Here is a 14,777-nt window from a genome sequence, read left to right on the forward strand (position 1 = left end):
TTACAATGCGAGCATATTTTGAAACCTGACCATATTTTGTTAAAATTTAAAATCATATGAAAACACAAACATTCTTTCAAATTATTAACATTTTTCGAAATACTTGAAGAAGTTCTCAAAGTTCCCAAATATTTTTGAAAATAAGAACATTTTTTGAAATTCTTGAACAATTTTTCAAAGTTCCTGAATACTTTTTGAAAATGAGAACATTTTTTGAATTTGTGAATAATTTTTAAAAATAGGTACACTTTATGAAATGCGTGAATAATTTTTGAAAAGTGATAGTTTTATTAGTTTGAAATTAGCGAATTTTTTTTAAAAACATGAACATCACTTAATTTTTCAAACATTTGTCGAATTCCCAACAATTTTTAAATTTTGAAACATTTTTTAAAAGGGAACTTAAAAAACAAAGAAAATCGGTAAAAGAAGTAGCAAGAAAATGAAAAAAAAGAATAAAATCATGACCTGGACCGAGATCTGTAGAAGGTTTAAAGCATTATCTTTAGAAAATTTTATAATATGAGTCGGCCTAGATAGGCCCCTCCTATGCCAGCAGGTCGACAATTTGCCACACAGAGCGGCAAATAGGATTTGCCGGTTGCTCTCATAAAGAAAAATAATAATCAAAACAACGCTTAATATGATGAAACTTCTTATTTGTTGTGGCGTAGTTATTTTTTGAAATATATTTAAGCTTTTTTTTAGCAAAAATGATTATACTATATCTGACAATAGTTCTTTCCTCACACCTCACGCTAAACTTATTCCATGATCTGTTGGCACAAGATTTTTCGTATGATCCTTGGACATGACCGGTTTAATCTCAGAGGCAATAATCGAGGATAGATGGCCAACCTGGCAAGTTAGCAAAATTCTTATTGCAAAAAAAATTAAGCTGATAAGATTTTAAAAGTTCATTGAGCCGATATGTGTGCTTCGTTCTATCTCTACAAAATGCTAACTTGATTGTGATTATCTTGGATAAAATGAATAAAGGGTGCAAAGTATTGTTTGCCATTTGTTCCGAGATGTGCAACCAAAGACCACAAGAAGCTTATCTAAAAAAAAGACCACAAGAAGCAAGGAAGGAATTGATGAATTTGGACCTAAAAATAATGAGTTGATACATTTTATAATGGTGATGTCAGGGAGATGTAACGTTAAAACTAAAATATGTAGTCAAAAAGTACTGGCATGTAGGAGGATAGCATTTCAAATGAATTATCATGTACAACAACATGAAAAAAGAGACAACCAACAACTCTTTTTCCAGTTAACAATGTTATTACCCTAAAGAAAGTGAACAATCTATAACACTACAGTTCAGCAACAAGGAAGGGGGGCATCTCTATATACATGAGAATGTTGGTGGTTCACTATGTTGGCATAAACATTTTCAATACTCTTGAAGCATTGCTCTTCTTCTTCTGCCTGTATGAACATCTTATATTTTGATACGAAGGGAGTACTAGAATTTTATTTTACGCTTATACCCTATACTACTAGATTACAGCACATGAATTGCCGACAGGGTAGTTTCTTTTTAGATGTCTTTTCTTTTTGGCGGGGATTTTTTTTTTTGAGATATCACCTCGCCAACTTCTAAAAGTAGACGACTCAAGCCCAATAGATGGTAGGCCCATCCCGGCCCGGACCATGAACAGGCCTCCTAAGAGCCTCTAACCCTAGCATTCCACCCACCGTCCCACTCCGCTGCAGAAGCGGCGGCGAGGAATGGCTTCGTCGGAGAAGCGCCGGGCGAGCACCTCGCCGTCGGCCACCGCCCTCGCCTCCACCACCACCACCACCACCTCAGCCTCTTCGTCCACAAACCCCACCTCGTCGTCGCCTTACTTCCTGCCGTTGGTCGCGAGCCGCCTGACGAACCTCCAGGACTTCTTCGCCCTCCGCGCCGCCTGCCGCACCTACCGGGATCTCATCCCGCCGTCGCCGGCCAACCTCGCCTCCCAGGCTCCGCTCCTCCTCTTCCCCCGCATGGCCTCTGCCTCGGGAGCCCTGTTTCACGTCCCCCTCCGCCGCATCCTCCGCTTCCGCCTCCCCTGCACCCGCCTAGGTCGCCCCACCAAATTCCACTCCTTCGGCTTCCGCGTTTCCACCCAGGACCGCGCCGGCTATGACACCTGCCGCGAGCTCCGTATCCGCCACCTCCTCACAGGCGAGCGAGCCCGCCTGCCTGATCTCCCGAGACCGAGAGACTCTGAAGAAGTCGTCTTTTCCGGCGACCTCGTTGTCACCTTCAGGAAATGCTGCTGCGTCCTCTACTACTGCCACATTGGGGATGATCACTGGCAGGCAGTGTACTGCGATGTAGGCCACCTGCCTTACGATCTGATGTTCGTGAAAGGCACCCTCTATGCGCTGATTTACAATTACTCACATTACCGCCTCGCTGTCGTCAAGCTTGGCAAGAATTCTGCGGTATTGTCGTTTCTTGGAGATAAATTGAGTGTGCCGGAAGTTAACTGTCCAAGGTTCTGGCTAGCAGAGCGTCGTCGTGAGTTATTGCTCATTGTCGAGGTGGAGTTCGATCCATGTGTGTACCATGTTTTCTATCTGCACTCTGGGAAGAAGAAGTGGGAGAGGACTACTAGCCTTGGTGGTTGCAGCTTGTTCTTTAATTTGCATGAGTTTGCCGGTTGCCTTGGTCCAGATCATCCGGCAGTTCGAAGGGACTGCTTGTACTTCACTGGGTGCTCTGGGAAGTGGAGCGAGTATTCTTTGGCTGATGGGTCTTATCATGAATTCGTTATCGACCACCCAGGGCGAACTGAGGATTATGGATCTCCGGTTTGGGTCCTTCCAAGCATTTGCTGATGCAGTATCCACAAGTTCTCAAGGTACATTTGCTCCCTAGTGACTAGTTACAGTCATTTAGTTTGACATTTTCTGTTTGCCAATCAAAATATTCAAATGACTGTTTAGCAGCAAATCCAGAAGGACGGGTATACGTACCTGCTCCCCTTGCAATGCTTTGGTGTCTGGTCTCTTATCTATCTATCCAGAAAAAATTCTAGTGTTTGTCATTATAAGAGCATCTCCAGCCGTTGGCCCCCAAGGGGGCGCCTAAAATCGCCGCCTGGAGGTGAGCCGGCGCAAAAAATGGGCCTGGGGCGAGTTGGCCCCCAGCCGCCGGCCCCAGGGCCGCCCCCCGGCGCGTTCAAAAAATAAAAGTATATAGCAAATTTCGGCGAAGTTCGGCTAAACACGACAAATTTCGGCCAACTTGGGCATATATTTCGACAAAGTTCGCGGATTTTCATTACATAGCAAATATATAAACTAATCTAAAAAAGAAACTGGCTGAACGCCGAGTAGTCGCCGTCGTCGCCGCCATCCTCATCGTCGGCCTTCTCCTTCTTGACGCGGGCGCCCCCGCTGAACCCGGCGTCGCCATGGCGGACTGGTGGCAGCGGCGGCGCGGCGGCGTCGTCGCTGTCGTCGATGACGACGACTCCTCCTTTGTCGCGGCCCCGGCGGAGCTCCGCGAAGCGCCGCAGGGCGGCGCACTGGCGCTCCTCGCCATCTTCAGGGAGTCCTGACGTGTCCATTCAAGGCCTGCGTCGTCGTCGAGCTCGACCTCGCCGTGCTCCGTCTTCATGGCGGGGAGACCCGGCTCCGCCTTCACCGGCGCGAGCCCCGGCTCCGTCTTTGGCTTGACGAAGCGCGGAGGAGGAGCCGACGAGGAGGCGCGCCGGCCGCCCTCGTTGATGACGATGCCGGCGCTACGAGTTCGCCGGCCGAGCGGCGTCTCCGCCGCGGGCTCGGCCTTGACGCCGAGCAGCGCCGGAGTGCCGGAGGAGTGCGAGGAAGAGCGCGAGGAGGAGGAAGAAGAGGAGGAGCCGAACCTCCTTGGCGCCCATGGCCCGTCGCGTCGGTGGTGCGCTAGGGCGGCCGCCCTCGCCGGGGGGTACGCCAACGGCGGGTCGTTGCCGCCCTCGAGGTGCGTCAGCACGCCCTCGAGTGTGCGGCCGGGGACGCCCCACCACAGGTGGCGCCCTTCGCTGTTCTTCAGGCCGTCGACCACCGCCGCGCCGTTGGTGGACGCCATCCGCTGCTGCTGACGGCGCTCGAAGTACGCCGCCCAAGCCGCGTGGTTGTCGGCGGCGTACTGGGGAGGGAGAGCTGGGCGTCGGTGAGGGAGGCGCGCACGACCTCGACCTCGTCGGCGAAGTAGGAGGGTTTGGCCATGGCGTCGGGCAACGGAGGAATGGGCACTCCCCCGTTGCTGAGCCTCCAGCCCGTCGGCCCGGCGCGCATGTCCGGCGGCGCCGGGATGTTTGCCTGGAACAGGAGCCACGACTCCTATTCGCAGAGCGTGCGGCGGCCGAAGCCGTTGGCCGCCGCCTCGTCTTCGGGGAAACGTTCGGCCATCGGGAGAGGGGGAGGGAGAGGGAGGGGCTGGGCGGCGGCTCACGGGAGAGGGAGAGGGAGAGGGAGGGCTCGGCGGCGGCGCTCGGGAGAGGTAGAGCTCGGCGGTGAGGGCGGGGCTGGTGTGGCCACAGGCGAGCGAGGCCACCGGCTTATATAGCCGCGCCGCGCCCGTGTGTACGCGTGCGAGGGAGGGGAGGCGTCGGCGCGCCGTCCCGTGACGCGCCGCCCGTGAGGAATCAATGGCAAGGCTGACCGGCGGCAGCCTTGCCATTGATTCCCCGCGGGAACCGAGGCGTTGGGGGAAGACGAGGCGCGGTGTCGCTGACGCGGCTGGCCCGCGGCTTTTTCGCGCCAAAACCGCTTGCCCCGGCGCCCCCGGCGCGCCGGGTTCGGCCTGTGTCCGCCGGCGCTGATTTCGGCCCAGGCCGGCGAAAATTGGGCTCCTGGGGGCGCGACTGGGCCGTTTTTTTGGCGCCGGCGCGAAAAAATCTCTTGGGGAGGAGGCCTTCCTGGGGCGCGGCTGGAGATGCTCTAAGGTGGCGTGTTCTTGAAGTGCTCGACACGAGTAATTCATGGCGTCGTGGATCTGACAGGCCTGAAAGCAATGGCATGTGCAGAGGTGGATGCTTGGGCTAGTGAGTACTAGTAGCCCTAGACTCGGACTGTGTTAAGGAGCCAAACCATGGAGTTTACATTAAGATTATAACTGAAGTGGGTGGTTGTACGGCTGATTTCTAATGATGGCTTTTATTTCGTGAAGTTCATGAGTCCAATGCCGATGCCATTGTTTAGCTAAGTCGTCGCTGTCTTGGAACTTTGCTCAATCATGCTTGGATAAGTGACTGTGAACGGTTGACGAGAAATGTAATTTTTGCTGCTGCAAAGATTCCATACCTCATTTCTTTTGGGGGGTGTGATGTGCCTATAACAGTATATTTATTTTTTGAGACAGCGAACCGCTCATGCCAAGTGTGGTGTATAACAGTATGTTGCTGTGCATGTGTATGGATTACCATGTCCTGTTAAGATGAGGATTTATGTGCATGGGTGGTGAGTTTTAAGTGGGCAGGGGAGATGTTAGTTTCTGCTATAGTTATAGCGTTGCTTTGGGACTCTTGTGAAGTCAGGAATAATGCTTGCTTCAGTAGTATGTATCCTGCAAAACCTAATGCTGCTATTTCCACGGTGCTCATATGTGCTGTCTTCATTGCAGGAGAGAAATTAACCTGCGAAGCAAACTGCGCTTCAGGTTGATCGAAGTTGGCTATTGGACGCAACATTATTGTGTTGGCAACAGAGATCTTGGACAAGGGAGGGTAGGGGGGGTTCTAGTATATGCTTTGTGCCTGTGGTCTGTAACATGATGGTGAAGAGTATTTTGCTTCAGGGGTATTTTGGTTTGGCTGGTTAGTGGTAGTGCTTCGTCCAGCTGCTGCACACATTTTTTTGCGTAAACGAACAACTCTGTCTATGAAGTGAAGTTGGCTGCAATGAGCTCTTGTAATTGCCCTGCAAAGAAGTTTTGCTCTTTGAGCTGCCCTAGGTTGTACATTAGTCTATTAGTGACTAACGCACACCAATGGTAAAACCAAAATCTGCACTTGAAAAGTACTGGCATATACGAGGTAAAATGCCATTCTTAGTAATGCAATACCAGCAGGGTATACCCCAAATATGTGTCCTCTGTGGAACCATACACTTCTAAACATCAGATATTTACATGTCCATTTACATGCGATCATATATACAATGTATGTAAGAACTGTATTGAGGAACACATGAAACAGAGTTCTTCAATTCTGCTTTTGGTTTGGATACTCCCTTGGTCCGAATATTGTTGACCCAACCCTCACATTTGTGCTGCCCAGCTCTATCTGAACAAAGATAGCAAAACAGGAAATGTCAAAATTGCTTTGAGGACTAATGGAGGTCCAAGAATCGTACCATGTTTACACCAAAACTCTGGTTTTAATGGGATGGGATGTTTGAAAACCCCACATAAACATGAGAGATTAATGTTTTCTTACCGCTTGCTCAAAGTCACCGGACATTCCCATGGAGAGTTCGAATTGTTCTGTCGGTATCCCGAGGGCCTTGCAAACTTCAAGCTTACAATTTGCCAATGCCTGCATTACGATCACACAAAACAACATCTTGTAAAAGTCAACCCAACACAGAAGGAGCATTCGTGATGACATCATAATAGAAAGCCACCTTAAAATTTTCCGGTGTTGAGGAGTAATCTTTCATCCCTATTGTCATGAGTCCTGACAGTATTAAGTTTGGGCAAGCTAGTTTCACATGCTTAGCAAGCTCCACGCATTTAGAAGGATCGATACCAGATTTTGCTGAATGAAAACAGAAGTGTAACATCAGTTGATTCATCATCGCCAAGAAAGCCATCTATAATATAATCATAAAGAAAAGCAATATATAGCAGCATGGCAGCGACTTGAATCAGGAGAAAAGTTTGAATATATTTTAAGGCATGGCTTCTGAAGTAATGAAACAAATCTAGCTATTTTATAACATGGCTTCTGAAGTAATGAAACAAATCCAGCTATTTTATAACATGGCTTCTGAAGTAATAAAACAAGTCTAGAAATATTACGGCAATTTAAAGATTGTACCATAAATGCAGTTAACTAATGTTTCACAAATTATGGCAGTTTAAAGATATATCCTTGAACAAAAAATTAGGTGACTGGGTCAATTGAATATCTTTTCTGAACTCACATTCTTCTCCACTGGTGTTTACTTGCACCATAACTTTCAAAGGCTCCCTCCCCAAGCTAACGACAGCACGATCCAGATGATTAGCAATCTGAAAGCATGTCAGCATTATGTAATACTCATATGGAGCAGATAAGAATGAAGCTCATATATAACAAACATGTTGGAATCAGTATTATCGTCCTTTTGTGTAGAAATACAAACACCATATTGGTTTAGATGCATTTAACTCGTAAACATAATGTGTGTTTGTTGCTGTTTGCTTACCTTTTCATTACCTACACCCTCAACCATGTCAAGATTTGGAACGGCAGCTGCAAAACGGCAGAAATAGGTAATAAGTCCAAGCAGTATAGCGCATGCGACGGTTAGTTGTTTAGAAAATCAGAATCATACTCTCTCCGTTCCTAAATACTCCCTCCGTCCGGAAAAGCTTGTCCCTCAAATGGATATATCTAGTACCAAGTTAGTGCTAGATACATTCATTTGAGGGACAAGCTTGAGACAAGTTTTTTCGGACGGAGGAAGTATTTGTCTTTTTAGAGATTTCAAATGGACTACCACATACGGATGTATATAGACATATTTTAGAGTGTAGATTCACTCATTTTGCTCCGTATGTAGTCACTTGTTGAAATCTCTAGAAAGACAAATATTTAGGAACGGAGGGAGTAAAACCTAAGGACACGTGTGCACTTACAGTGGTGTATGGGGGTTGAGTTTCAAAATATAAGTTATTTATAATTGTGTTGTAGCCTAATAAGTATGACAATCTATATGCTTGAAGCCCCAATGGTGCAGACTGAAGAGACCACAATTCAGTTGGCTGGAGACTGGGCTATCATGTGACTGACTAGAGACAGTATATGATTTGAATTGCTTGAATCGTTTAATTTGGCTACACCACTCCCAAGTACGAGTTTCAACTTATGACTCTCGTATGTAACATTTGGGAGATAAAAGATGCAGGAACCAAGGAATAAAACAGGCTGATAAAACATTATTACGAGAGGCAGAGTTGAAATGCTTAGATATTCATAAATCAGTTTCTTATGTCATTGAGTACAAGGTTTGTATCACTAACTAATTATCTAACTTTGCTGTTCCCCTACTTTGATATATAGCATAAAAAGAATCATCTATGTGAGATGTGGTGTTATGGCAAAGAAGAACAAATCCTTCCACACCCATTTGTCAAATCCTCCATGCAAACAGACGCGGCACGCCAAGGCAAAATCTTAACCATACCTACTAGCGATTTCACCTTGTTGCTCTGCAAGTGCCCAACAAAATGCCACCGGATGTCTTCCGGAAGCTGCACGCGGAGAACAGAACTGAATCAATCAGCCAGCAAACAGATGGGGATCCAGCCACCCAATCCAATCCAATCCGATCCGGAGGAGGTGGCCTCACCTGCGGCGCCTTGGTGACGAACTCCTGGACGTAGTTCTCGCCGAAGGAGCGGTGGCCGGCGTCGTAGAGCTGCCGCAGCAGCGACACCGGCTTGGTCTTCCCGATCGCCACCACCCGCACCGCCTCCGCCGCCCGCCCGGACCGCTCCGCCGCGCGCCCCGCCCGCGCCAGCACCGCCCGCATCGCCGCCGCCACCGGCGCCGCCGCGCCCTCCGCCGCGGCCGCTGCCATCCTCCTCTCCCCTCCCGTTGCTTCTCCGGCGTCCGCTCGTTTTTCCTGGTGCTGCTGCTGATGGTTGCCTCGCTCCCTCCCTCCCACACAAAAGCAAAGCTTAGCCGGAGCGAGTTACGGGCCGTATGGGCCAGGCCGTAAAGAACACCTCTCTTCTTTGACTGTTTGATTATTTGCAGTGTATCGCTAAAAAAAGGATTATTTGCAGTGTGCAATTTAGGATGAGTGCAGATTCTTCTTATCTATACCAATATAAAAAAACCCAAAGGGACAGATCCAATTAATCTCGCCCATCAAATCATGTCAATCCAATGACCTAGACTGCTTCAATGTCGAGCGCTCAACACGTTTAGCTTGTAGTTAATTTCATGCCAAATATAATGTTAATCACATAATAACACGTAAATAATATCCTACTTAATATCCGCATGCACTTAATATACTTTCAAATTAACGTGCATTGCACGTACACATTGACTAGTAAAAAAAAGGGATGAGTGCAGCGTTTTGGCACCCATGTTTTTTTAAAATAGTAAATGTTATTTAAAAGTTTCAAAAAATTGATTTATTCACAATGTGCTCTACTAAGAAAAAAAAAGTTATATTCAATGTGCCACCCCAACCCCCGGGAGCTTTTTATTTTGAGCGGTAAACCAAACTTTATTGATTAGTGTTTCGGTTTACAGGATAACAAAAGGGTCATGGGGTACTCCCAGCCACATATGGTGCCCTTGTTCTAGAGAAGTACAAAATTTGACTAAATTATGAACATCAACATTCCCTTGCCGACCTTCGAACACTAGTAGAAAAAGGGCCTTTAGTCCCGGTTCTGGAATCGGGACTAAAGGGTCGTTACTAAAGCCTCCCCCTTTAGTCCCGGTTCTTACACGAACCGGGACTAAAGGCCCTCCACGTGGCCGCTGCCTGGAGGTTCACCTTTAGTCCCGGTTGGTAACACCAACCGGTACTAAAGGAAATTTTATGATTTTTTTTGAATTTTTTTGAATTTTCAAATTTTTGAATTTTTTAACCTCTAATCTCTAATCACCCCTCATCACTGCTCAATTTAACCTCTAATCTCTAATCACCCCTCATCATTCCAAATCATCTAACTATCCGGACGGTCACCCATCCTCTCACTACTCCAGCCTGAGCACGCTTAACTTCCGGGTTCTATTCTCCCACGTTTCCAAGTTTGCACTTGTTGTTTTCCTGACAATAGTAAGATGTCAATCCTATTAACCCTCGGAAATTTAGCTTGAGCATGAAGTCACACATTTCACTGTTTGAGTTTGAAACTATTGTTCCAAAAAACAATAATTATTTAGTAACACTAATATTTCTTGAATAAGTAGTTTGACCACAGTTTGACCAGATTTGACCAAAATTCAAAAAACTGAAATAATTATTTAGTAACACTAATATTTCTTGAATAATTAGTTTGACCATTGTTTGACCACAGTTTGACCAGATTTGACCAAAATTCAAAAAAACTGAAATAATTATTTAGTAACACTAATATTCTTGAATAATTATTTAGTAACACTAATACTTCTTGAATAAGTAGTTTGACCAGATTTAACAAAAATTAAAAAAAAACAGAAATTTGAGCATAACTTTTTTTCCTTTTAGAATTTGAGGATTCTAAAATTTTTCAAACAAGCCGTAGGCGGTCAAAATCGGATGCGGATTTTCGTGCTGAACATTTTGATATATTATACGTTTTTTTCTGACATCGTATGCAAAAGTTATAGCCGTTTTACATTTTCCCTACACTTTTTGCAAAACATGTCCAAATTTAAGTTTTTAAATTTTCCTAACTAGTACATGTAGTAACATAACTACATCTGGAAGGATTTTAATTTTTGAAGTTTTTATTATTTTCTTTTGCTTTTTACAAAACTGAAAAGGCGATAGGGGGGAGGGTAGAGTTTGAAAATGGGACCTTTAGTACCGGTTTGTGCCATGAACCGGTACTAATGCCTCAAACCCCATTAGTACCGGCTGGTGGCTCGAACCGGGACTAAAGGTCTAACCTTTAGTACCGGTTGGTGGCATGAACCGGTACTAATGGACATCGCACCCTTTAGTCCCGGTTCGTGACACCAACCGGGACTAAAGGTCCCATTTGAACCGGGACTAATGCCTGTACGGTGCCCTAGCCGCTCGAACCGGGACTATTGCTCACATTAGTCCCGGTTCGTAATGCAACCGGGATTAATGCTCTTTTCTGGCCGAACCAAAGCCCTGTTTTCTACTAGTGGAAGATGAAATCACACCGAGAAAATTGTCTTGCCTGGACCTGGATCTCCTTGATAACAATGCTATATCTCCCTTCCGTCCCACTCTTAATTTCCTCCACGACGGTTTTGCAATCACAAGCAACAACAATCTGATCTAAATTTAGATCCTGAGCTAGGGCTAGAGCCTCGTGGCAAGCCAACGCTTCCAGCATCGGTGGATCATTTATCCCATCAAAAACCATTGCTGAGGAGCCTAGGAACAGACCATCGTGGTTCCTGGCTATTGTAGCAGCAGCCCCTCTTCTCCCGTTTCTGTCAACTCCCCCGTCGACCTGGATTTTGACAATTCCAAGTTCGGGTGCTATCCACCTTTGCCTGGCAATAGGTCTCGCTGCTGCGTGTGAGTCGTGCTTTGCTCCTGTCCCAGTTTGAATAGTTGCAAGTTCAGCAATAAAATTCTTCACAAATGAATGAGTCGCGTGTGGGCTGTGCAGGTCTCCCTCATGAATGGCCTTGCGACGAGCCCACCATATCGCCCACATAGTCACGGCCATTGTTAACATACTGTCCCGAGGAAAATGATCTATAGCTGAAAATAACCAGACCTTAGCATTCTGCTCCGGCGTCGCTTGAATAAAATCAAGTATGTTTTCATCAACAAGTGCCCACACACACACCTGGCAACAGAACATTCAAAAAGTGAGTGTCACCATGAGTCTGCCATTCCACAGAGTTGGCATTTATCATCGTCCGTCATTTTCCTTGCATGTCTTACATCCTCTGTTGGGATCGAAAGCTTAGACAGTCTCCACATGAAATGACGTATTTTCCCCGGAACTTGGATAGACCATAACGTCTCCCATGATTTTGGCTTCTGCTTCAAAATCCGAGGATCCTGATCTTCCTTCTAACCATTCCTCTCTTCTACGCTTTGTGTCAGCCAACATTCGATAAGCAGATCTTACCGAGAAAACTCCATTCTTCTCAAAGTTCCACGCCCAGTGATCATCCATTTGTCTAGTGCAGATCGGAATTGCCAAGATAGCCATAGTATCTGATGCAATAAAATTAGCATCAAGTGCTTCTCTATTCCATGCCGCATTGTGTACATCAATCAGCTCATTCACTAATGATGGGGGGTTGGCCGAGAGACACGCTAGCGGTCGCATGATAGCGTTCCTCGGTATCCAATTATTGTTGTTGCTCCATCTCCAATTCTCCGAATAATCCCTTGCTTGAGGACATCTCTTCCTTCCACTATGGCCCGCCATACCTGTGATGACCGATTCCCAAGTTCAGCTTCCAAAATTGTGCTTTGGGGGTAGTAGACAGCCCTCAAAATTCTTGCACACAAAGAATCCGGCTGCTGTAAAAGTCTCCAGGACTGTCTTGCCAATAGAGCTAGATTGAAGAGCTCAAAATCGCGGAATCCTAGCCCACCCATAAACTTGGGCTGAGTCATGGACTTCCAAGAAACCCAAGCTGGCTTTCATTTACCTTCCCTGCTTCCCCACCCAAATTGCCTTATTAGCTTGTTTAGGTGCTCACAAAGACCCCTAGGTAACTTGAAGCATGACATTGAAAAAACTGGGACCGCTTGTGCCACTGATTTCACCAAGACTTCCTTTCTTTGTGAAGACAAGCATTTTTCCATCCACCCCTTCACCTTACTCCATAATCTGTCCTTCAAGTACTTAAATGCCCCGTTTTTAGAATTGCCCACATCAGAGGGCAATCCTAGATACTTCTCATTGAGGGATTCATTGGGAACATTTAGTATCACTTTAATCTCATCTTTTATATTAGCTGGGCAACCCTTGCTAAAAAAAGATTGAAGATTTAGCTGTGTTAATTCTCTGACCTGAAGCCCGGCAATAGTTCTCCAACAGGTTTGACACCTCAGTCGCCCCTCCCCCAGTTGCTTTAAAGAACAGCAGGCTATCATCTGCGAATAACAAGTGGTTAACAGGTGGAGCTAGAGGCACCACTTGTATCACACCCAGTTGAGATGACTGACTTAAATTTTTCAATAGGCCTGAAAGGCCCTCCGCTGCCAATAAGAACAGGTAAGGGGAGTTAGGATCTCTCTGACGAATTCCTCTGCTAGGTCTGAATTCCTCCAACTTCTTTCCATTAAACAAAACAGAATATGAGACTGATGTGACCAAGTTCATAACAATATCAACCCATCTCTGAGAAAAACCAAGTCTCAACATAATAGCTCTTAAGTAATCCCATTCCAACCTATCATATGCCTTCATCATACCCCCCGGGAGCTATATCTGCTCTCCCTGAAGGGAATAGCTCCGGGCCAAGCAACTAGGCTGGAAATGTGGGGATCCCAAGATTCAAACCCGGGTCTAATGGATGGGTCGCAACACTGCTTGCCATTGGGTGCCACGTAGTTGAGGCTAAAAGAGCCAGCTTTTCATTGGTTTTCTTATTTTTTTCGGTGGTTTTCCTTTCTTTCTCTTCTCATTAGGATTTCTTCGTTTCTTTTCTCCGTTTCTAGTGTTTTTTTCTTCGGCTTTATTTTCTTTCCTTCTCGATTTTCATTGGTTTCTTTTATTCTTCGTTTTTGTTTCTTTCTTGGTTCAACGTTTCTATAGTTTTTTTCTTTTCTCTTTATCGGTTTTCACTATTTTCCCAGTTATTTGCATTTGTTTCTTCAGTTTTATTTTTTCTCTTTCTTCTTTCTTTCTGTTTTTTTTTCAGTTTTTATTTATTTCTTTTGGTTTTGATTCTATATTTTTCTAATACAAATTTAACATTTTTTAAATATGATTTCAAAATTTCTTAGTTTTCAATGATTTTCCTTGTTTTCTGTTGGTTCTTTTTTGTTTTCTTCTACGGTATTCTTCTTTTTTCATTCTTTCTGCATTGTTTTTTCTTTTTTTTGTCATTTTCTTTTTTTCTTTAGTTTATTTTGTTTCTTTTTCTGTTTTAATTTTGGGTTTTTCTTTTATTCTTTCGGTTTTCGTTCTACATTTTTTTTTGTATATGTCAACAACATTTTCCTAATACATGTTTAACTTTTTTCCAATACAAATTTAATTTAATTTTTTTGAGGATAAAATTTTTTGTAATACATAGTCAACTTTTTCCTATACACATATTTACCATTTTTCGATGGTTGATTAACATTTTTCAAATACAATATTAACATTTTGTTGAATACATGTTCAGCATTTTTCTGTACACACTTTAAAAAATTGTTGAAATGCTTGATTAACATTTCTCAAATACAAGATCAACATTTTCTAATACACTAAGCACATTTTTACATTTTTCAAATGCTTGATTAACATTTTCTCAATGCAAGATTAACAATTTTTTAAAACAGCGTCAACATTTTTTATAAACACATTTAACATTTTTCAATTGCCTTATTAACATTTTTCAAATACTCATTCAAATTCTTTCAAATGCTTGATTAACATTTTTATATACATGATAAAAAAATTCATCATTTTTTAATACATGGTCAACATTTTTTCTATATAAATTAATATTTTTTAAATACTTGTTCAAAATATTATTAAATGCTTGATTACCATTTTTATATACATAATCAAATTCGTTTCATCATTTTTAATACATGGTCAACATTGTTTCTATACACATATACAAAAATAACAAAATTCAGGAATAAAAAGACTCATTTTGGAGTATTTATTTTTACTCCCCGCATCCACCATAGCTTGAAAAAAGATCTTATATTGTGGAACGGAGGGAGTAGTTTTTCTGGCACACACTTCAATG

At 44.3% G+C, this 14,777-nt stretch overlaps 2 protein-coding genes across 2 annotated transcripts; one reads left to right on the plus strand and one right to left on the minus strand.

Annotated features, from left to right (window-relative positions):
* Nucleotides 1-1,708: 1,708 nt before the first annotated feature.
* LOC123080709 (uncharacterized) lies at nt 1,709-5,886 on the plus strand. Its single transcript, XM_044503646.1, has 2 exons — nt 1,709-2,861; nt 5,609-5,886. The coding sequence occupies exon 1, from the start codon at nt 1,738-1,740 to the stop codon at nt 2,836-2,838; it is 1,101 nt and encodes a 366-aa protein (XP_044359581.1). The 5' UTR covers nt 1,709-1,737; the 3' UTR covers nt 2,839-2,861; nt 5,609-5,886.
* A 110-nt stretch (nt 5,887-5,996) lies between these two features.
* Nucleotides 5,997-8,849, minus strand: LOC123080711 (pyridoxal phosphate homeostasis protein). Its single transcript, XM_044503647.1, has 7 exons — nt 8,542-8,849; nt 8,377-8,443; nt 7,396-7,442; nt 7,132-7,219; nt 6,610-6,743; nt 6,423-6,521; nt 5,997-6,269 (listed from the first exon to the last, which is right to left on the minus strand). Exons 1-7 carry the CDS (start codon nt 8,770-8,772, stop codon nt 6,189-6,191), a joined length of 747 nt encoding a protein of 248 aa, XP_044359582.1. The 5' UTR covers nt 8,773-8,849; the 3' UTR covers nt 5,997-6,188.
* Between the last annotated feature and the right edge of the window lie 5,928 nt (nt 8,850-14,777).

This window comes from Triticum aestivum, chromosome 3D, assembly GCF_018294505.1.
Source record: "Triticum aestivum cultivar Chinese Spring chromosome 3D, IWGSC CS RefSeq v2.1, whole genome shotgun sequence".
In the NCBI taxonomy this organism is placed as follows: domain Eukaryota; kingdom Viridiplantae; phylum Streptophyta; class Magnoliopsida; order Poales; family Poaceae; genus Triticum; species Triticum aestivum.

What these genes read in the sequence shown, in the direction of transcription:
- LOC123080709 (XM_044503646.1), top strand. Translation starts at nt 1,738, where the DNA reads ATGGCTTCGTCGGAGAAGCGCCGGGCGAGCACCTCGCCGTCGGCCACC.
- LOC123080711 (XM_044503647.1), bottom strand. Translation starts at nt 8,772, where the DNA reads ATGGCAGCGGCCGCGGCGGAGGGCGCGGCGGCGCCGGTGGCGGCGGCG. An exon ending in TCGTCACCAAGGCGCCGCAG is followed by an intron (nt 8,444 to 8,541) that starts GTGAGGCCACCT and finishes CTCCGCGTGCAG; the next exon opens with CTTCCGGAAGACATCCGGTG. An exon ending in CAAGGTGAAATCGCTAGTAG is followed by an intron (nt 7,443 to 8,376) that starts GTATGGTTAAGA and finishes GCCGTTTTGCAG; the next exon opens with CTGCCGTTCCAAATCTTGAC.